The following is a 16,440-nucleotide window of genomic DNA, read 5'->3' on the forward strand; positions in this document are numbered from 1 at the left end:
TCTTATGAAAATGTATTACGTGTACAATAGGTTGGTAGTATCGATAATTCGACAGTTTCTTTTGTCTGTGCAGGAGGATGTAATGCAGTTCCTATCACAGAATTTTCCAGTTCATAACAGCACCATACTTCCGGGACAATCAGGAAAGCTGGAAGTTTTGTTATGTTTGCTTCAGGAGTTGGTTCATACAAAAGAAAAAATTGTGCTTGTGTCTTATTTCACACAGGTAAAGCCCTCTATGTACAGCATACCTCTATCATTACCAGTCCCCGGATTCTCAGGTTCGAACCTATTCTGTTGCTATCTTGTTACTCAAACTATCACTTTTCTTTTTCGTTTTATGTATCAACGAAAATCGTACTTAAATTTTTATGGGCCATATTCATAGACATTCTTAGCGCGAGCTTCCGGTGGATGATCAGTGAACTAACGTTTTTCGTATTCATAAACTAGTGTTAGCGATATGATATGATATGAATCCTGTACAAGTAATCAGTCGATAGCCGAGGCTAGTTTAGCACGCTCGTAGCGTGGGCTAGCGAAATATCTATGCATAGCACCCTATAGGACTAGAAAGACCTAATTCGTTGTATTTAACCTATACATATGTATTTTATTTACTTTAAAATAACTGTAGAACTTTCCTGAAATATTATTGCTGTTCACTGCAGCGTAAATAAAATCTTATTGTAGGCAGCATTAGGAAAACTACATTGCAGTGACATTGTATACAGAGGACGACAATCTAACAAATTTTAAAAGAAAAGCCGCATGTCAGAGTCAGACGTGGCACAATCAATTGCTCATGACATGGACAAAGAATAGTCTGTGTTCTCACCACTCAAGGCTCGAGAAGTTGATCCGTTTTCATTCAGTAGTGAACAGGTGGTAGAGACTTCAACATTGTTATTCATGTAGTATAATTCAGTTTGCTCAATTAAAGGTTTTTTTATTAGGCAGGATCCTTTTATTGAGCAAACTGAATTATATTGTACGAATAGTAATCCATTCTTGCATTGGATCACTTCTTGGAGATTAAATTATGTTTTTATGGTGCATATGTTATTATGGATTGCAAACTGGCATCCTTCTGTTCCAACCTAAGACAGAAAAATGAGATTTTCAACTTTGGCATGCTTCTACTTTTAGGTCAATTATAACACGAAATATCGGCAATAAATAATTACTAAACTGAGATAAACATGGTAGATTCTGTTGGATAATTACAGTGGGGCACTCACTTTTAAAAATACCAATGTTTGACATGTTCTTTAAAATTAATACCTGCATTTCACGTATTTAATCCTTTTCAGACTTTAGATATGTTGGCTAGCATATGTGAACAAAACAAGTATAAATTTTCCCGATTGGATGGTTCAACACCAACTGGACAACGTTTGAACATTGTCAAAAATTTTAATAGCCAGCATTGTGATCACTGTAAGTATAACTTAACTCATAATCAGCTGTTTGGCATTAATGTTCTTACCATCTACTCTTCTACTTCGAAAGAAAATCAAAGAAAGAACAGAAATTTGGAATTGTTAAAATATTTTATGAACACGATTTAAATTGTGTTCTCAAAATGCTGTACAGTAGTGGCAAAAAAAACCGAACCGACCCTCGTAGCTGATATAAAAGAATCCTGTGCTGTGTATTGTGTCAAACTGTGGTAATTTCAATATAGACAGTGAAGCCGGAGGTATGTACTGCTATTTAATGTAAAATACGCAGTTATCTTTGCCGAATAGAGGTAGAAATGTAATATTGATGCCAGATGAAAATAAGTTTTTTCGTCTGTAAGTTTGAGGCACCGAAGGAAACAAAAGACGGTAAGAATCGAACAAATGCAATAAATTTCATTGTTACAATTAATTATACAAGATGGATGTGTTTTGTGACTAACAAAATTTGAATCTATGACTCTGAAATCAGCTACAAGGGTCGGTCCGGTTTTTTTGCCACTACTGTACATGTTTCATATGTTCTTATAAACAACACATATAATGTAGTATACAGGGGTATCATTTCAGTTTATGTTTGAAGGGGGAAATCAGCAAGATTTTTTAGGGAAAATCTTAGGGTATAGGGTATATCGCGTGAGGTACTCCCTCTCTATTTTCTCTGAAATGAACTATGTATTTGCCTCACCCTCAAATGGGTAAACTTGACTGCTAAGATTAACTTGAACATAAAACAAACAAACCAACAAAAAAAAGAGGATTTAAATGAATGACATTGCTGCTTTGAGACATGAAATTTGTTTCTTGTCATTGGCAATGCAGCTAAATTGTAAAAATTTATCTATCGAATATTTTATATTTTGTTTGTCCAAATTCTGATGCAGATGGAGTCTAAATATTCCCTTTCCCACAAGTGATGGCATGTAGCAAAATTTTAATTTGAGAAATTTAGAAATTATGCAGAAACTGTGACTGTAAATCTATTCCTGAGTGTAATTCAGGACGTTTTATTTCACCTGAGTTTCATTTGTGAAACGTATTGAAAAGGTTATTTTGACAGTTCTGCAGTACAGATGTTAAATAATGTGCATTGTCGATTTTAAACTCCTTTTAATAGTAGTATTCATCTGTTCGTTAGTTTGAGTTAACACTTTATTGTGAAACGTTCGTTTAACATTTGTGCATTTGTCAGTTCATATTTTTAATATAAACATCTTGTGTAAGTGTAATAATGACACAAGCATTTTTTTTGTTATACAAAATTAAACAGAAGTTAAAATTTGGATGGCTGTGGAAAAACTATGTTTCAAAGATTTTATAAGGATATTCATGAATATGTTCTATTAGAACATAATATCACAGTCTACTATATACAGTCGCAAAGCTCAATATGTACTAAAAATGCAAACATGGGTAGTTGCCCACCACTAGGATCGCTACTATCGCCTCATCATCGCAGATCTCTCTCCTAGTAGACGACAAAATATGTTACACTTTCGTTGTGTTCTTTTGGAAAAATTAACACCTTCCTTCCATTATTGAAATATTAAATGCATAAAGTTAATTTATTATTTTAATGAAGTATATTAAATTCCACCATAAACTCGAAGATACCTGCAAGAAATAGGTTAATATTATTTTTGTTTGTGCAAAACGAACTGAAATTTACTATAATCGCTTCACTCATTCAAGATTATAGCGATAATTAACTATGAAACCAATAAATATTAATTTGCATTTCCCTTTACAACAATAATAATGGAAATATGAATTAATGGAGTAACTTACGTGTACCGGTACTTGTAGTGTAGGCTTACATAGTTAACAAAGTGGGATGAGGTTAAGCAATAATAATCACACCAGAATTGGAAATAAAACGTGATCAATAAATTTCATTGTAACAGACTTTTTCTACGTCTCTAGTAAAGTAACAAATAAAAATAACAACAAAATTAACAGCTATAATTAAAAACATATCCTTTGAAAAAAAAAAAAGTAGGCCTAAGCAATAATAATCCCACCAGAATTGAAAATAAAACGTGATCAATAAATTTCATTAAAACAAACTTAATTTTTCTACGGCTCTAGTAAAATATTATTATTCCAATTATTGTATTTTAGCCATTAACATTTTCATTACAACCAATAACGAACATTTCACAAGCATCAATGTGAAATACGCAACGAGCTAGCACTCGATAGAAATACGACACAGTCCAAAGTCGACCATGGACAGTCTATTGTTTCTAGTTGCTAACCGCTTGGAGTGCTTTATCACGAGATTTGCAAAAAATCACCTCAAGCTTCGCGACTGTATATAGTAGACTGTGACAATATATTAATAAATATACCGTAACATATGGCAGTCCCGGCATTATTATATGGATCAGAGACATGGCCATTAACGAAAGGACAACTTCGAAGAATAGAATGTGCTGAAATGCGATTGCTAAGACCTCTTGCAGGATATACTCTTTACGACTATAAAAGGAACGCTGACATCCGAACAGAATTGAATATCACCACCATTACGGATACTATAGAATCTTACTGCAACAACTGTATAAACATGTATTAAGAATGCCCAACAATAGGTTACCCAAGAGACTATTGGACTATACACCTCATGGAAAACGAGACCTCGGAAGACCAAGGAAGAGATGGAAAGATCAACTTTCTTCTGGAAGCGAACAGGACAGGAGGCCTAATCCAAGACTGTTATTATTATATTATACCGTAAAATAATAATAATAATAATAATAATAATAATAATAATAATACATAACATTTAAAATACCAATGATGTATTGTAAACAATTTTAATAATGACACCCACCCCTTCCTCCCGACAAAATTTTGTGTATACGACTGGTTGAATGTATGTTGGTGCATGATCTTACTTAAATTTAATGTAACACGGTTTTTTTTTGTTGAATGACTCTTTTGCACAGATATATTTACATTAAAAAATATTCATTAAGTCTGCATTTGTTTAAGTAGGAAAGTAAATATGCTATTTGTATTTTTTGTTGTTACACATTGCAAAGAAAGAGGAAAATCGTAATCACTTTTATAATAATCTTTTTAGACATATTTCTACTGAGTGCAAGAGCTGGAGGTATAGGACTTAACTTGACAGGAGCATCTCGTTTGGTTCTGTATGACTCAGACTGGAATCCAGCTACAGATTTACAGGCTATGTCACGTATATGGAGGGATGGACAATCAAAATGTGTGTTCATATATAGGTACAGTATGCTATATTTTATATTATTATTTTATCTAGTTTTAGTGGCTTAAGAAATATTTATCGCAACATTCATCAATTCATCACTATTGTCTCTGAAGCCCACAATTTAAATCGACTGGGTGTCATGGGCGTGGCTCAGTCAGTTAAGGTGCTTGCCTGCCAGTCTGAAGTTGCGCTTGGGCGCAGGTTCAATTCCTGCTTGGGCTGATTACTTGGTTGGATTTTTTCCGAGGTTTTCCCCAACCGTAAGGTGAGTGCCAGGTAATCTATGGCGAGTCCTTGGCCTCACCTCGCCAAATGCTATCTCACCATCACCAATCTCATCGACGCTAAATAACCTAGTAGTTGATACAGCGTCGTTAAATAACGTACTAAAAAAATCTACCAGGTTTGAAGCTACACTCAAACGGTGGCTTGTAAATAATCCTTTTTATAGTCTCAATGAGTTTCTTTAACATAAATGTAAATATTTACATTTATTTACATCAGCTTCTTGTCTATGCGGATGACGTGAATATGTTTGGAGAAAATCCACAAACGATTAGGGAAAACACGGAAATTCTACTTGAAGCAAGTAAAGCGATAGGGTTGGAAGTAAATCCAGAAAAGACTAAGTATATGATTATGTCTCATGACCAGAATATTGTACGAAATGGAACTATAAAAATTGGGGATTTTTCCTTCGAAAAGGTGGAAAAATTAAAATATCTTGGAGCAACAGTAACGAATATAAATGACACTCGGGAGGAAATTAAACGCAGAATAAATATGGGAAATGCCTGTTATTATTCGGTTGAGAAGCTTTTGTCATCTAGTCTGCTGTCAAAAAATCTGAAAGTTAGAATTTATAAAACAGTTATATTACCGGTTGTTCTGTATGGTTGTGAAACTTGGACTCTCACTTTGAGAGAGGAACAAAGATTAAGGGTGTTTGAGAATAAGGTTCTTAGGAAAATATTTGGGGCTAAGAGGGATGAAGTTACAGGAGAATGGAGAAAGTTACACAATGCAGAACTGCACGCATTGTATTCTTCACCTGACATAATTAGGAACATTAAATCCAGACGTTTGAGATGGGCAGTGCATGTAGCACGTATGGGCGAATCCAGAAATGCATATAGAGTGTTAGTTGGGAGGCCGGCGGGAAAAAGACCTTTGGGGAGGCCGAGACGTAGGTGGGAAGATAATATTAAAATGGATTTGAGGGAGGTAGGATATGATGATAGAGAATGGATTAATCTTGCTCAGGATAGGGACCAATGGCGGGCTTATGTGAGGGCAGCAATGAACCTCCGGGTTCCTTAAAAGCCAGTAAGTAAGTAAATGTAAATATTTTATTTTAATCTCTCTTTTAGTTTGTTTGTAACTTATGTATATATGTTATTCATTGTAAACTTTTACTGACATTATATGTAGCATCCTTTGCTCATGACTACAATAAAGATTGATTGATTGATTGGAATATATTAGGTCTTCTCACGTGTATCTCAAACTGTTCATCATCAGTACCAGCAACACTTTCAAAAGAAACTACATGATTTCTTTTCGTCATTTTGCCTAATTTGTCAGAACATAACCTCAAGTTATCATCTGGTTAGGACTTTACTCGAAGATATGCTATTGTAAAGAGAAGTTTTGGTTAGACGATATTTTACCGAGACATGGCTTGTAAAACCAAACTGTTGGTAAAGTTCCAGTAGAAGTAATCGTAAACATGGCAATCGAAAAAATGGGCCATAGTCTCTTTTGTATGGCCTGTAAAATTTTGCCTTTGTCAGAAGTTTGATCGCTAAAGTCTGAAAACTGAGAGTCTATTGAAACAGAGGTACTGGAAGGAATGTGACCTTGACTGTGAATGCTGATTATTATAAACATTGCTCAGATAAACATCTCAGTAACCAGGTTACTACTAATGCCAAAAACATTAGTAACAATATGTGTATGGAAATTGAAGTATACTAATTATTTTAATAAAGTACTATTAATATTATATTGTATTATTTATATTATAGTATATTATATTGTACGAGCGTTTTAGATATTCTTCCCGAATCCAGCCCTTTGGACAAACTCTTTCTTCTGTAAAAATTTATTAAGTTTTCTGTACCGGTATGTAAATATTTGTATTTAGTATTATGAATATTATATTATACGGTACTTACTAATGTTTTTCCCCTGTCACTTCATCTCCCTCTCTTCATCTCATAAGTAACAAATAATAGCTATTTAGGAATCTTCTATGCCACATCAATAAATTTAGGAATGCAGTTATATTGTCAGACTCCAAAGCAGCTATTCTATCAATAGTCTCTAAACACACGCCTTCATCTCAAACAGCAGAAATAACTAAAATGCTCTCTCAATTAATGTCACTCAATAAAAGAATTGTATTCCAATGGATACCATTCCATTGTGGAATCCTGGGAAATGAGAATGCGGATGCTTTAGCAAAGAAGGGCAGCACTGCTACTTACAGACCTGTTACTAAATCTACATATTACTCTGTGAAAAGATTTATTAAATCTACATACTTAGACTTCAACAAACAAAATTTAATAACACAATCCCAAGGGAAAAAATGGAACTCTCTGCATCAAAATCCACAGTTAATTCCCGATTTACCACGAAAATCGTCTGTAGCTGCATTTAGATTGGCAACAGGCCATGATTGTTTGGCCAAACACCTGCATAGAATTGGAATATATCAGTCCCCTAACTGTCCATTGTGCAACTCAAACCAAGAAATGGATTCGGAACATCTCAAAATCTGTGCTTCATTGGCTGGTCATGATAATATCTTTGAAAAATATTGGAGTGCAAGAGGTTAAATGACTTCATTGTCAAATGCCTGGCATTAGAAAACAACAACAACATTTATTTAACAAATAAAAAATAATTTATGGTATTTTTCAGACTTTTAACAGCAGGCACTATAGAAGAGAAGATATATCAAAGGCAATTAAGCAAGACTGGACTAAGTGGAGCAGTAGTGGACCCAAACAACAAAGGTACAATTCGGCTCTCAACTGAGGAACTGAAGGTATTTAAGAAATGTAATGTTATATTTTAAATATATATTTCGTCTTTGAATATATATTTTCTTCCACAACTAGTTATCATACTTCTGTATCACAAGAACCAATTTATTCCCTCAATATGCACACATGCATACTCACTTTTTCTTTCTAACTTTCATTAAAAGAGGAATATGCTTGTTATTGATATATTGTACCCTAAATTCACTGAAGATTGCTACACAAATAGTGTTTCTCATAAATTTGTTACTGTTAAAACTAATATTACAGTATTACATCCTTACAAGAAATTTATGGCTACTTATTTCCTTCATTTAAAAAAAAATATATATATCATTATATTGATGTCAGCATTTGAGTAGTTAGATATTATTATTCGTTCCATAATAATTTTACAGTTGCTTTATAGTATAGAATAAAGAACATGTCCAATTCTTACGTTTAACATAGGGACACTTACAGCAATATTCATAAACTAAAAATGTTACAATTTTCCGTTTTGCTCTTATTCAGGGATATGTCTCTTTTGCATAATCTATGGCTGGAACCTTCTTCACCTGACATAATTAGGAACTTTAAATCCAGACGTTTGAGATGGACAGGGCATGTAGCACGTATGGGCTAATCCAGAAATGCATATAGAGTGTTAGTTGGGAGACCGGAGGGAAAAAGACCCTTGGGGAGGCCGAGACGTAGATGGGAAGATAATATTAAAATGGATTTGAGGGAGGTGGGATATGATGGTAGAGACTGGATTAATCTTGCTCAGGATAGGGACTAATGGCGGGCTTATATGAGGGTGGCAATGAATTTCCGGGTTCCTTAAAAGCCAGTAAGTATGTATGGATGGAACTTCTGGCTTTATTTCCTTTCAGAAATCAACTCTGGCTTTATTTTCTTTCAAAAATCAATCTTTCTCAGATAAATTTGAGTTCTACAATCTCACAATCAGTTCTAATGATGTGTATGATAACCATTTAGACTATAGCAAAATTTAGAATGCATCATAGAAACAAGATCAAAATATTGGTTGAGTATGTGTTTAAAATTCTTTTGGATTGAAAACATTTCTCAAGACTGTATTATTTTACTGTTTATTGTTTTGCTTTCTAATACCAATATCTACATCAGTGGCGTGCAGTAGCAGTGACGTGAAGGGAAACGGTGCCTGTATATATGCCATTGCTCGACTGGGCTTCGATGCCTGTTGCCTACATACAGTGTTTCCATGGAATTGCTTCCCCAGAAACGTCATCACTGCATGCTGCTGATCTACATTGTGTAGCTAATTTCTGTGATACAGCTTTTCTCTATCTGGGAAATTTTGTATTACTTTTACGTTATATAAATGGCCTACATATTTTTCTTTTATCCTAGGACCTCTTCACTTTTCATCACGGAAATGTGTGTATGACACATGAAATGATGAACTGTGTCTGTACTGGAGTTGGCTTTATTCCTACCAAGTACTTACGATCAGAAAGAAATAGAGATATCATTGGAGATGACGACGATGTACTTTCAAGCCAGCGTGACTGTCAGCTGAATGTTAATCAAACATCAACATCTAGCACTTGCATCCGCATGAACCAGCTTTTTCAATGGCAACATTACACCCATCCTGTTGATGCTGTATTACTGCAGGTGAGGGTTAGATTATGTGTTATTTCAAAGTAATAGAATATATTACGTGTAAAGATTTGTGGATTTTAATTACAGTGGTTCCCACTTAAAATGTTTTTCATATCCATTGTTCAAGAATTAAAACAGAAAATCAATATCCCGAATTTAAAAGAAAACTTACAAATTAAACGAAACCGTTTAACTCTATTAAATATAGAATATAATCTAAATTTAACAGAAGAAATACTGAAATCAGAAGTAAACACTGAAATGCTGAAACAATTGTCTTCAGAGACAATATTAGGTATCCTCCACAAAACTGGCTTCATTTATACACCGACGGATCCTTGATCTCCAGAGAACAAGGTGCCGGTGCAGGTGTTACGTGCTGTCTCTTCTCACTTTATAGGTCTCTTGGATATGGAACAACAAGTTTTGATGGTGAAATCATTGCAATAAGTGAATGTCTCAGGAATTTTCTATGCCACATCAATAAATTTAGGAATGCAGTTATATTGTCGGACTCCAAAGCAGCTATTCTATCAATCGTCTCTAAACACACACCTTCATCTCAAACAGCAGAAATAACTAAAATGCTCTCTCAATTATTATCACTCAATAAAAGAGTTGTGTTCCAATGGATACCATCCCATTGTGGAATCCTGGGAAACGAGAATGCGGATGCTTTAGCAAAGAAGGGCAGCACTGCTACTTACAGACCTGTTACTAAATCTATGTATTACTCTGTGAAGAGATTTATTAAATCTACATACTTAGACTTCAACAAACAAAATTTGATAACTCAATCCCAAGGGAAAAAATGGAACTCTCTGCATCAAAATCCACAGTTAATTCCCGATTTACCATGAAAATTGTCTGTAGCTGCATTTAGATTGGCAACAGGCCATGATTGTTTGGCCAAACACCTGCATAGAATTGGAATATATCAGTCCCCTAACTGCCCATTGTGCAACTCAAACCAAGAAATGGATTCGGAACACCTCAAAATCTGTGCTTCATTGGCGAGTCATGATAATATTTTTGGAAAATATTGGAGTGCAAGAGGTCAAATGACTTTATTGTCAAATGCCTGGCTTTAGAAAACAACAACAACAACTTAAAATGTTTGCCTCCTGAAATCTTAGAACTGTTTGACAACGAAAATGGCTTCGTAAGAATGAATGTTTTAATTTCCATTTAACATATTTCCCATTCAGAACAATGTCTCACATGAAAAAAGCAATTTTCAGAAAATAATCTTAATATTTGTTCCATTAAATATGTTTCGATAGTTCTAGGATTCATGTAAGGAACTTTGTAGAGTTTTGTAAAAAATTATTTTCTAATGTTAAAAATGGCAGCAAGAATTGGTATAAAACGAAAAGCATTATAATTGTAAAAAAAAAATGTTATCAACAAAGTGGAAAATCAACATGTAATGCAAATCAACTTAGCAAAGAAATTAAGTTTACCAGTTTTAACCTTAAATCCTAAAATAATGGCGCATTAAAATATATTCTTTTACGAGGTAGAAGTACTGAACCAAGTACGGAGAAGTTAGAAACTTAAAAAAATATGAGAAGATTGAAACAGTCCTGCTGGAATTGTTTCGTTAGAAACTTGACATGAATATTTTTGTTGTAGGTTCAGCAGTATAGCAAAAACCTGAGGAAATAACTTTAAGGTACCTAATTTTTTTTTTTTTTTAATGCCACCAGGTTGTCTTTTCGACATTTCTGGTCTTCTCTCCTGGCCGTGGCTTAGTTGTAACCCACTTCTGAGGTTGGGGCACCTGGAAGGCAGAGTTACGTTACCCCGATGATGTGATAGGATGATTATGATAATGTGGTGCCAGGAGAGGTCTTAAATCTAAACTTAACCTAAATTCCAGACCATGGACGAACACAGGAAAAATTCCTGTGCTCTAACCGGGAATCGAACCCGGGACCTCATAAACTATAGCCAGAAGCTCTGACCACTAGACCATGAGGCTGGTCGGTATCTAATTGTTTATTGATCAATTCGAAAAACATTATGAATAAAGGCATGAAAATGTCGCAGTTACAATAAAAGGGATAAAAATAAGAAGCGTAGTTTTTGCTACATTTTCAGTTTTATTTACATAATAGCAACCCTTTCAAACCAGTTTCATTATTGTGAATTAGTGCTTAAATAGATATTACTGTGATCTTCTTCTTCTTCAATTCAAGGGATAAGCATATGCCTGTTCCGGCTTCAGAGTGTATCCGTCCAACGCTTCTTCTCCCTCTAGGTCTATAATTCATCATTCTTCTTGGGATTCTTTCTGGTGTAATTCTATTGACGTGTTCTGCCCACTGATCTCTATAATTCTTAATTTCTTTCTTCTAGGGAAAAGATCATCAATTCTTCTCTTATTTTATCATTTCTAATTTTATCCAATATAGTACACCCCTTGACTAACCTTAGAAACTTCATTTCAGCGGCCTGTAATTTTTTTACTGTCAGCTGCAGTCATCGTCCAGGTTTCTGATCCAAATAGCAAAGATGGTACTGCCATTACTTACTTACTTACTGGCTTTTAAGGAACCCGGAGGTTCAATGCCGCCCTCACATAAACCCGCCATTGGTCCCTATCCTGAGCAAGATTAATCCAGTCTCTACCATCATATCCCACCTCCCTCAAATCCATTTTAATATTATCTTCCCATCTACGTCTCGGCCTCCCCAAAGGTTTTTTGCACTCCAGCCTCCCAGCTAACACTCTATATGCATTTCTGGATTCTCCCATACATGCTACATGTCCTGCCCATCTCAAATGTCTCAAACTGCCATTAGTTTATAAAATTTAATTTGTGTTTCTTTTCTTGCTTTAGTTTTCAAAGTTCTGTTTATTATATCACATAGCTGCTGATGAATTGTATTTTCAGCGAAATTCGAGCAATTTCGAAGAATGAGTAATCTTGTCTCTTTTTTAGTCTTCTTCATTTATCTTTTTTTATAGAAAACGTTTAGATTTTGTTTCATTCTTCAAGACACGGCCAGTAACTTCGTTTTTGTGAGTCTGGGATACCATGATCAGTTCATGCAAGAGTGAAGGGAGGTATTATACTGGACTCACCTCACCAGCCTTGTGAAAAATGCAAAAGGAATGCGTTATTCACTCCAAAGCTACTTGAAACCATGCCCCTATTAGCTAGCTTCCAAACTGATGTCTACACTACAAGCTTCATAAAAACATTAACGAATCACTATAGATGAATTAAAACCCCTGCGGTAGCTGAATGGCAAGACCTCTTATCAGTTCCACTACATCCCCACTCCCAGCTTTCCCTGGGATATTCTCCTTCGGCCAGGGCCGGTGAATTGAGTCTCAAATAATACCAGCTGTTTGTAATGTTTCGGTTGTTGATTTTTAAGTCACAATTTGGTTTGATTGCTTTGGTGAATTACTAGATCTGGTACCTACTTCGTTCTGTTAACTGAATACCAGAGTTTCTTTCTAGGAAGATAGTGTACATTACTAATTACTCATTTCTTTGTAGCATCAAGTTATGAAGGCATGTTCTGTAATCCATGCATTTTTATGGCATATATAGGAGATATCCTAATTGCAAACAAATTGAATTCATTATTTTTTCCCTTCTTATTTCAGGATATAGGTTTGAGAGCAGCATCTGAATATATAACATTCATTTTTAGAAATTTGTCTTCTTGATTAAATAATTTTGGTAAGTTTACAGTTAATTAATCAAAACATGAATACGGTCAAGACACTTAATATATTTACAAAGGGCGTGAATTTCTTTACATGCAGATCGTTTTAGATGAAATATGCAGAATAATATGTAAAAGAAGATTCCAAAAGAGTAGTAAAATATTGAAATGTTTTATATTTATACCGAACCATTAAGTTTTCATCTTTAAAACTGTGAACATTACAAATACGAAATCTTCCATTTTTATTATGAAAATTATTTCATTATTTTACCCATGAATCCGAATTTTTAATTGAGAGCTTTAATTATAAAAGATAATTTTTAAGAGTTGAAAAGGGGCAGTAAAGTTGTACTTATTGACTGAAGTTGCAGTATTCATGTTTCACATATTACATATAGTAACGTTAAAACAAAATAGAACAAATGTCACATCAGCAAAATACTCACTACATCTCCATTAAGTTACTTTACATTATTTTACAGAACACCTAAGATTTTCTATTGCATTGTATAATGTTCAAATAACTAGATAATAGAATTTCAAATTCCTGTACATGTTATATGTGTATTATCATTATTATTATTATTATTATTATTATTATTGTTGTTAATTGTATTTTAAGGTATGTATGTTTGTGTGACATAAAGAAAAATATCTTACCTGTTACATGTCATCAATATAACCCTTCACTTACATTGTAGCAGCTCAGTGCTAAAGCTCTGGGCATATAAGCCAGGAAGCCCAGGTTCAAATCCTTCTACCCTGAATTTATAACTTATATTGGGCAAGCCAGTGGTCCAGGCAACACTGGCTTTCTCAGTTACTGCAGTTCCCTGTGACATCCTACAATTCTCTATCATCGTAGTCCACACCTGTGGAGTAACGGTCAGCGCATATGGCCGCGAAACCAGGTGGCCCGTGTTCGAATCCCGGTCGGGGCAAGTTACCTGGTTGAGGTTTTTTCCGGGGTTTTCCCTCAACCCAATACGAGCAAATGCTGGGTAACTTTCGGTGCTGGACCCCAGACTCATTTCACCGGCATTATCATCTTCATATCATTCAGATGCTAAATAACCTAGATGTTGATACAGCGTCGTAAAATAACCCAATAAAATAAATAAAATCTATCATCGTAATACAGTAGAACTTGGTTATAGCGACCTCGTTTTGTGCGACACCTCGCCTATAACGTCAAATATTCTGTGGTCCCAACTAATTTCCCATAAGACATATGCTTTCCTACCTTGCTTAATACGACAAACGCATATGCGTCTACCTCGCATATAACGTCATTTTCAACCTCAGTTTGGAATACAATTTTCTAAGAATCAAAGTATTTTAAGAAATATTTTGTTGCAATCTGGCAAATTCTTTACTGTCCCCTTCTGTCATAGATCTCTGGAATGCAGGCAGATTCCTCATCCCATTGTAACCTGCCCGAATTCATGCGGTATTAGGTCAGTTTCGACAGGAAGTTTTCACTAATTGCACGCATTTTAACGCAGTATGGCCACTAAACGAAGTGAGTGACACTTTAGAAGCCATTAGAATTGTGAACATGTTCTATGAAGCTAGGGTAGGGAGCAGTGAAATTGCAAACTGAAATAATGAACATAGAATTTAATTTAGAAAATGTGTATTGGGCAAGTAGGAAACAACGGAGTAAAATGACTGATTACTTCACTCCTCAGTAAAGAAGTTTGGTGAGTAATGAACAAACTGTTTTAATACAGAATTCTGTATTTATAATTGTACGTGTATTTTATTGTGTTCATGGTATGCTTAAAAATGAATACACACAGTAGAACCTCGATTATCCGTCACCCTATTAACCGATTGATGGATTATCCGACTGACTTTCTCTCTCGCTCTTTTTTTTTATGTAGAAAAAATATGAAGTACTGTATGCACATTATATTAGTACGAATTTTTTTCTACAGAGTGTTTTCTTTACAAACCTTTAACCTTATACAGTATGGTCTGCTCTTAAAGGGGCCGTACTGTCTAACTTCTATGCAAAATGTTTTCTACAGGTGTCAAAAGAAAACGTGTTGTGCTACGAAAAAAAGTACAAGTAATTGAATGGTTTGGAAAAAAAGAAACTGTGATTCATCTCACATCAGAATACGAAATAGGATTTACAACTGTGCACGATTTAATGAAAAAAATATATAAAGTGTATAAAGTATGTAAATCTACAACATGAGACCTGTAGGCCTAGTATTCCTATCTTTTCACAGATAGCCGTCATAAGGAGTTTTGTCGTTGAAAATCAGACTTAAATTAGTGAATGTCTGATCTGTTATCTAGAATGTTAAAACAGAAGACCACGGAGGAAATTACAAAACTGTATTAATCTATGCACTTAATTTATGAAAACCTTATATGGTACGGATTATCCGATTTTTTCGATTAACCGTTCACTCCACCCCCTTCATTACCACGGATAATAGAGGTTCTACTGTAAATCTAAAATGAGCCTAATCATGTTTATTATTTTCCACTTTCCACCTCACTAGATTGATAATGTAAATCTCAGTTACTGTGACACTCGTTTATAACAACATAATTTTTAAGGTGCCTTGGATGTTGTTATAACCAAGTTCTACTGTAATTCATTACGAGTGCAATGTAGATTAACTGCCTGTGGTGCACTCTGAGACGGTTCCTCGTATAGGATGAGGAGATTTTCATTAGATTAGTATTTCGTGTTAATATTCTTATATGGATAGGATGCGCGGACGTGTAAGTTAGTTTCAAAATCTGAGACGGAAGTAACAGGTGGACAGGAAGGCCGAAAGGAAGCTAGGCGGACAGGAAACATGTGTCCAGGCGTGGAGTTGACTGATGAGGGAATGTATGGACTTTGCCTGCGGGTGGTCAGTAAGATGACGCCAAGCCAGGTTCCAAAAGAGATGATCTGGTATATGTCAGAGAATTGTCAGAACCCCGGAAGTAAGGGGATGTTCTAGTTAACGAACAATTTTTGAAGAACGCGTCTTAAGTGACGTAAGTGTAATCATGGCCAATCAGGATTCTTAATAGAGACACGTGATATATAGATAGGAGGGCGAAATTCTATGTTTGGTGGTTGAAAGTAGGGGATAGATTTGGCAGATAGACAGAAGGCATATAGAACGCGTACGGAGAAGTTGCACTCCACATATTCTCGGCAAACCTAACTCGGAAGTATAACAATTTACGGACTTAGAATTTTTTAGTGGGTGTAGTAAGAAGTCGTGTGTTGCATTATTATTATAAGTCTGAATTCTTTCCTCTCATCACGTTATCAACTGTCCGTTATATTACTGGTGTTTTATAGTACAAAATATATAATTACGTTAACTCAGAAATTAGTATACCAACTTGC

The 16,440-nt window shown here is 34.9% G+C and overlaps 1 protein-coding gene across 2 annotated transcripts in view; it reads left to right on the top strand.

The window, feature by feature from the left end:
- LOC138713214 (DNA repair and recombination protein RAD54B-like) overlaps positions 1 to 13,818 on the top strand; it is a 45,794-nt gene extending 31,976 nt beyond the window's left edge. Inside the window, exons 12-17 of one of the 2 annotated variants that reach the window (XM_069845120.1) lie at positions 74 to 226; positions 1,314 to 1,440; positions 4,552 to 4,711; positions 7,627 to 7,753; positions 9,126 to 9,392; positions 13,006 to 13,704. In XM_069845120.1, coding sequence (XP_069701221.1) covers positions 74 to 226; positions 1,314 to 1,440; positions 4,552 to 4,711; positions 7,627 to 7,753; positions 9,126 to 9,392; positions 13,006 to 13,068 — 897 coding nt within the window. In that variant the 3' untranslated portion in view covers positions 13,069 to 13,704. Of the gene's footprint in view, positions 1 to 73; positions 227 to 1,313; positions 1,441 to 4,551; positions 4,712 to 7,626; positions 7,754 to 9,125; positions 9,393 to 13,005 lie in introns of both variants that reach the window. The other variant, XM_069845121.1, reaches the window with a different exon arrangement.
- The last annotated feature ends 2,622 nt before the right edge of the window (positions 13,819 to 16,440 follow it).

Source organism: Periplaneta americana, chromosome 14 (genome assembly GCF_040183065.1).
Source record: "Periplaneta americana isolate PAMFEO1 chromosome 14, P.americana_PAMFEO1_priV1, whole genome shotgun sequence".
Classification (NCBI taxonomy): domain Eukaryota; kingdom Metazoa; phylum Arthropoda; class Insecta; order Blattodea; family Blattidae; genus Periplaneta; species Periplaneta americana.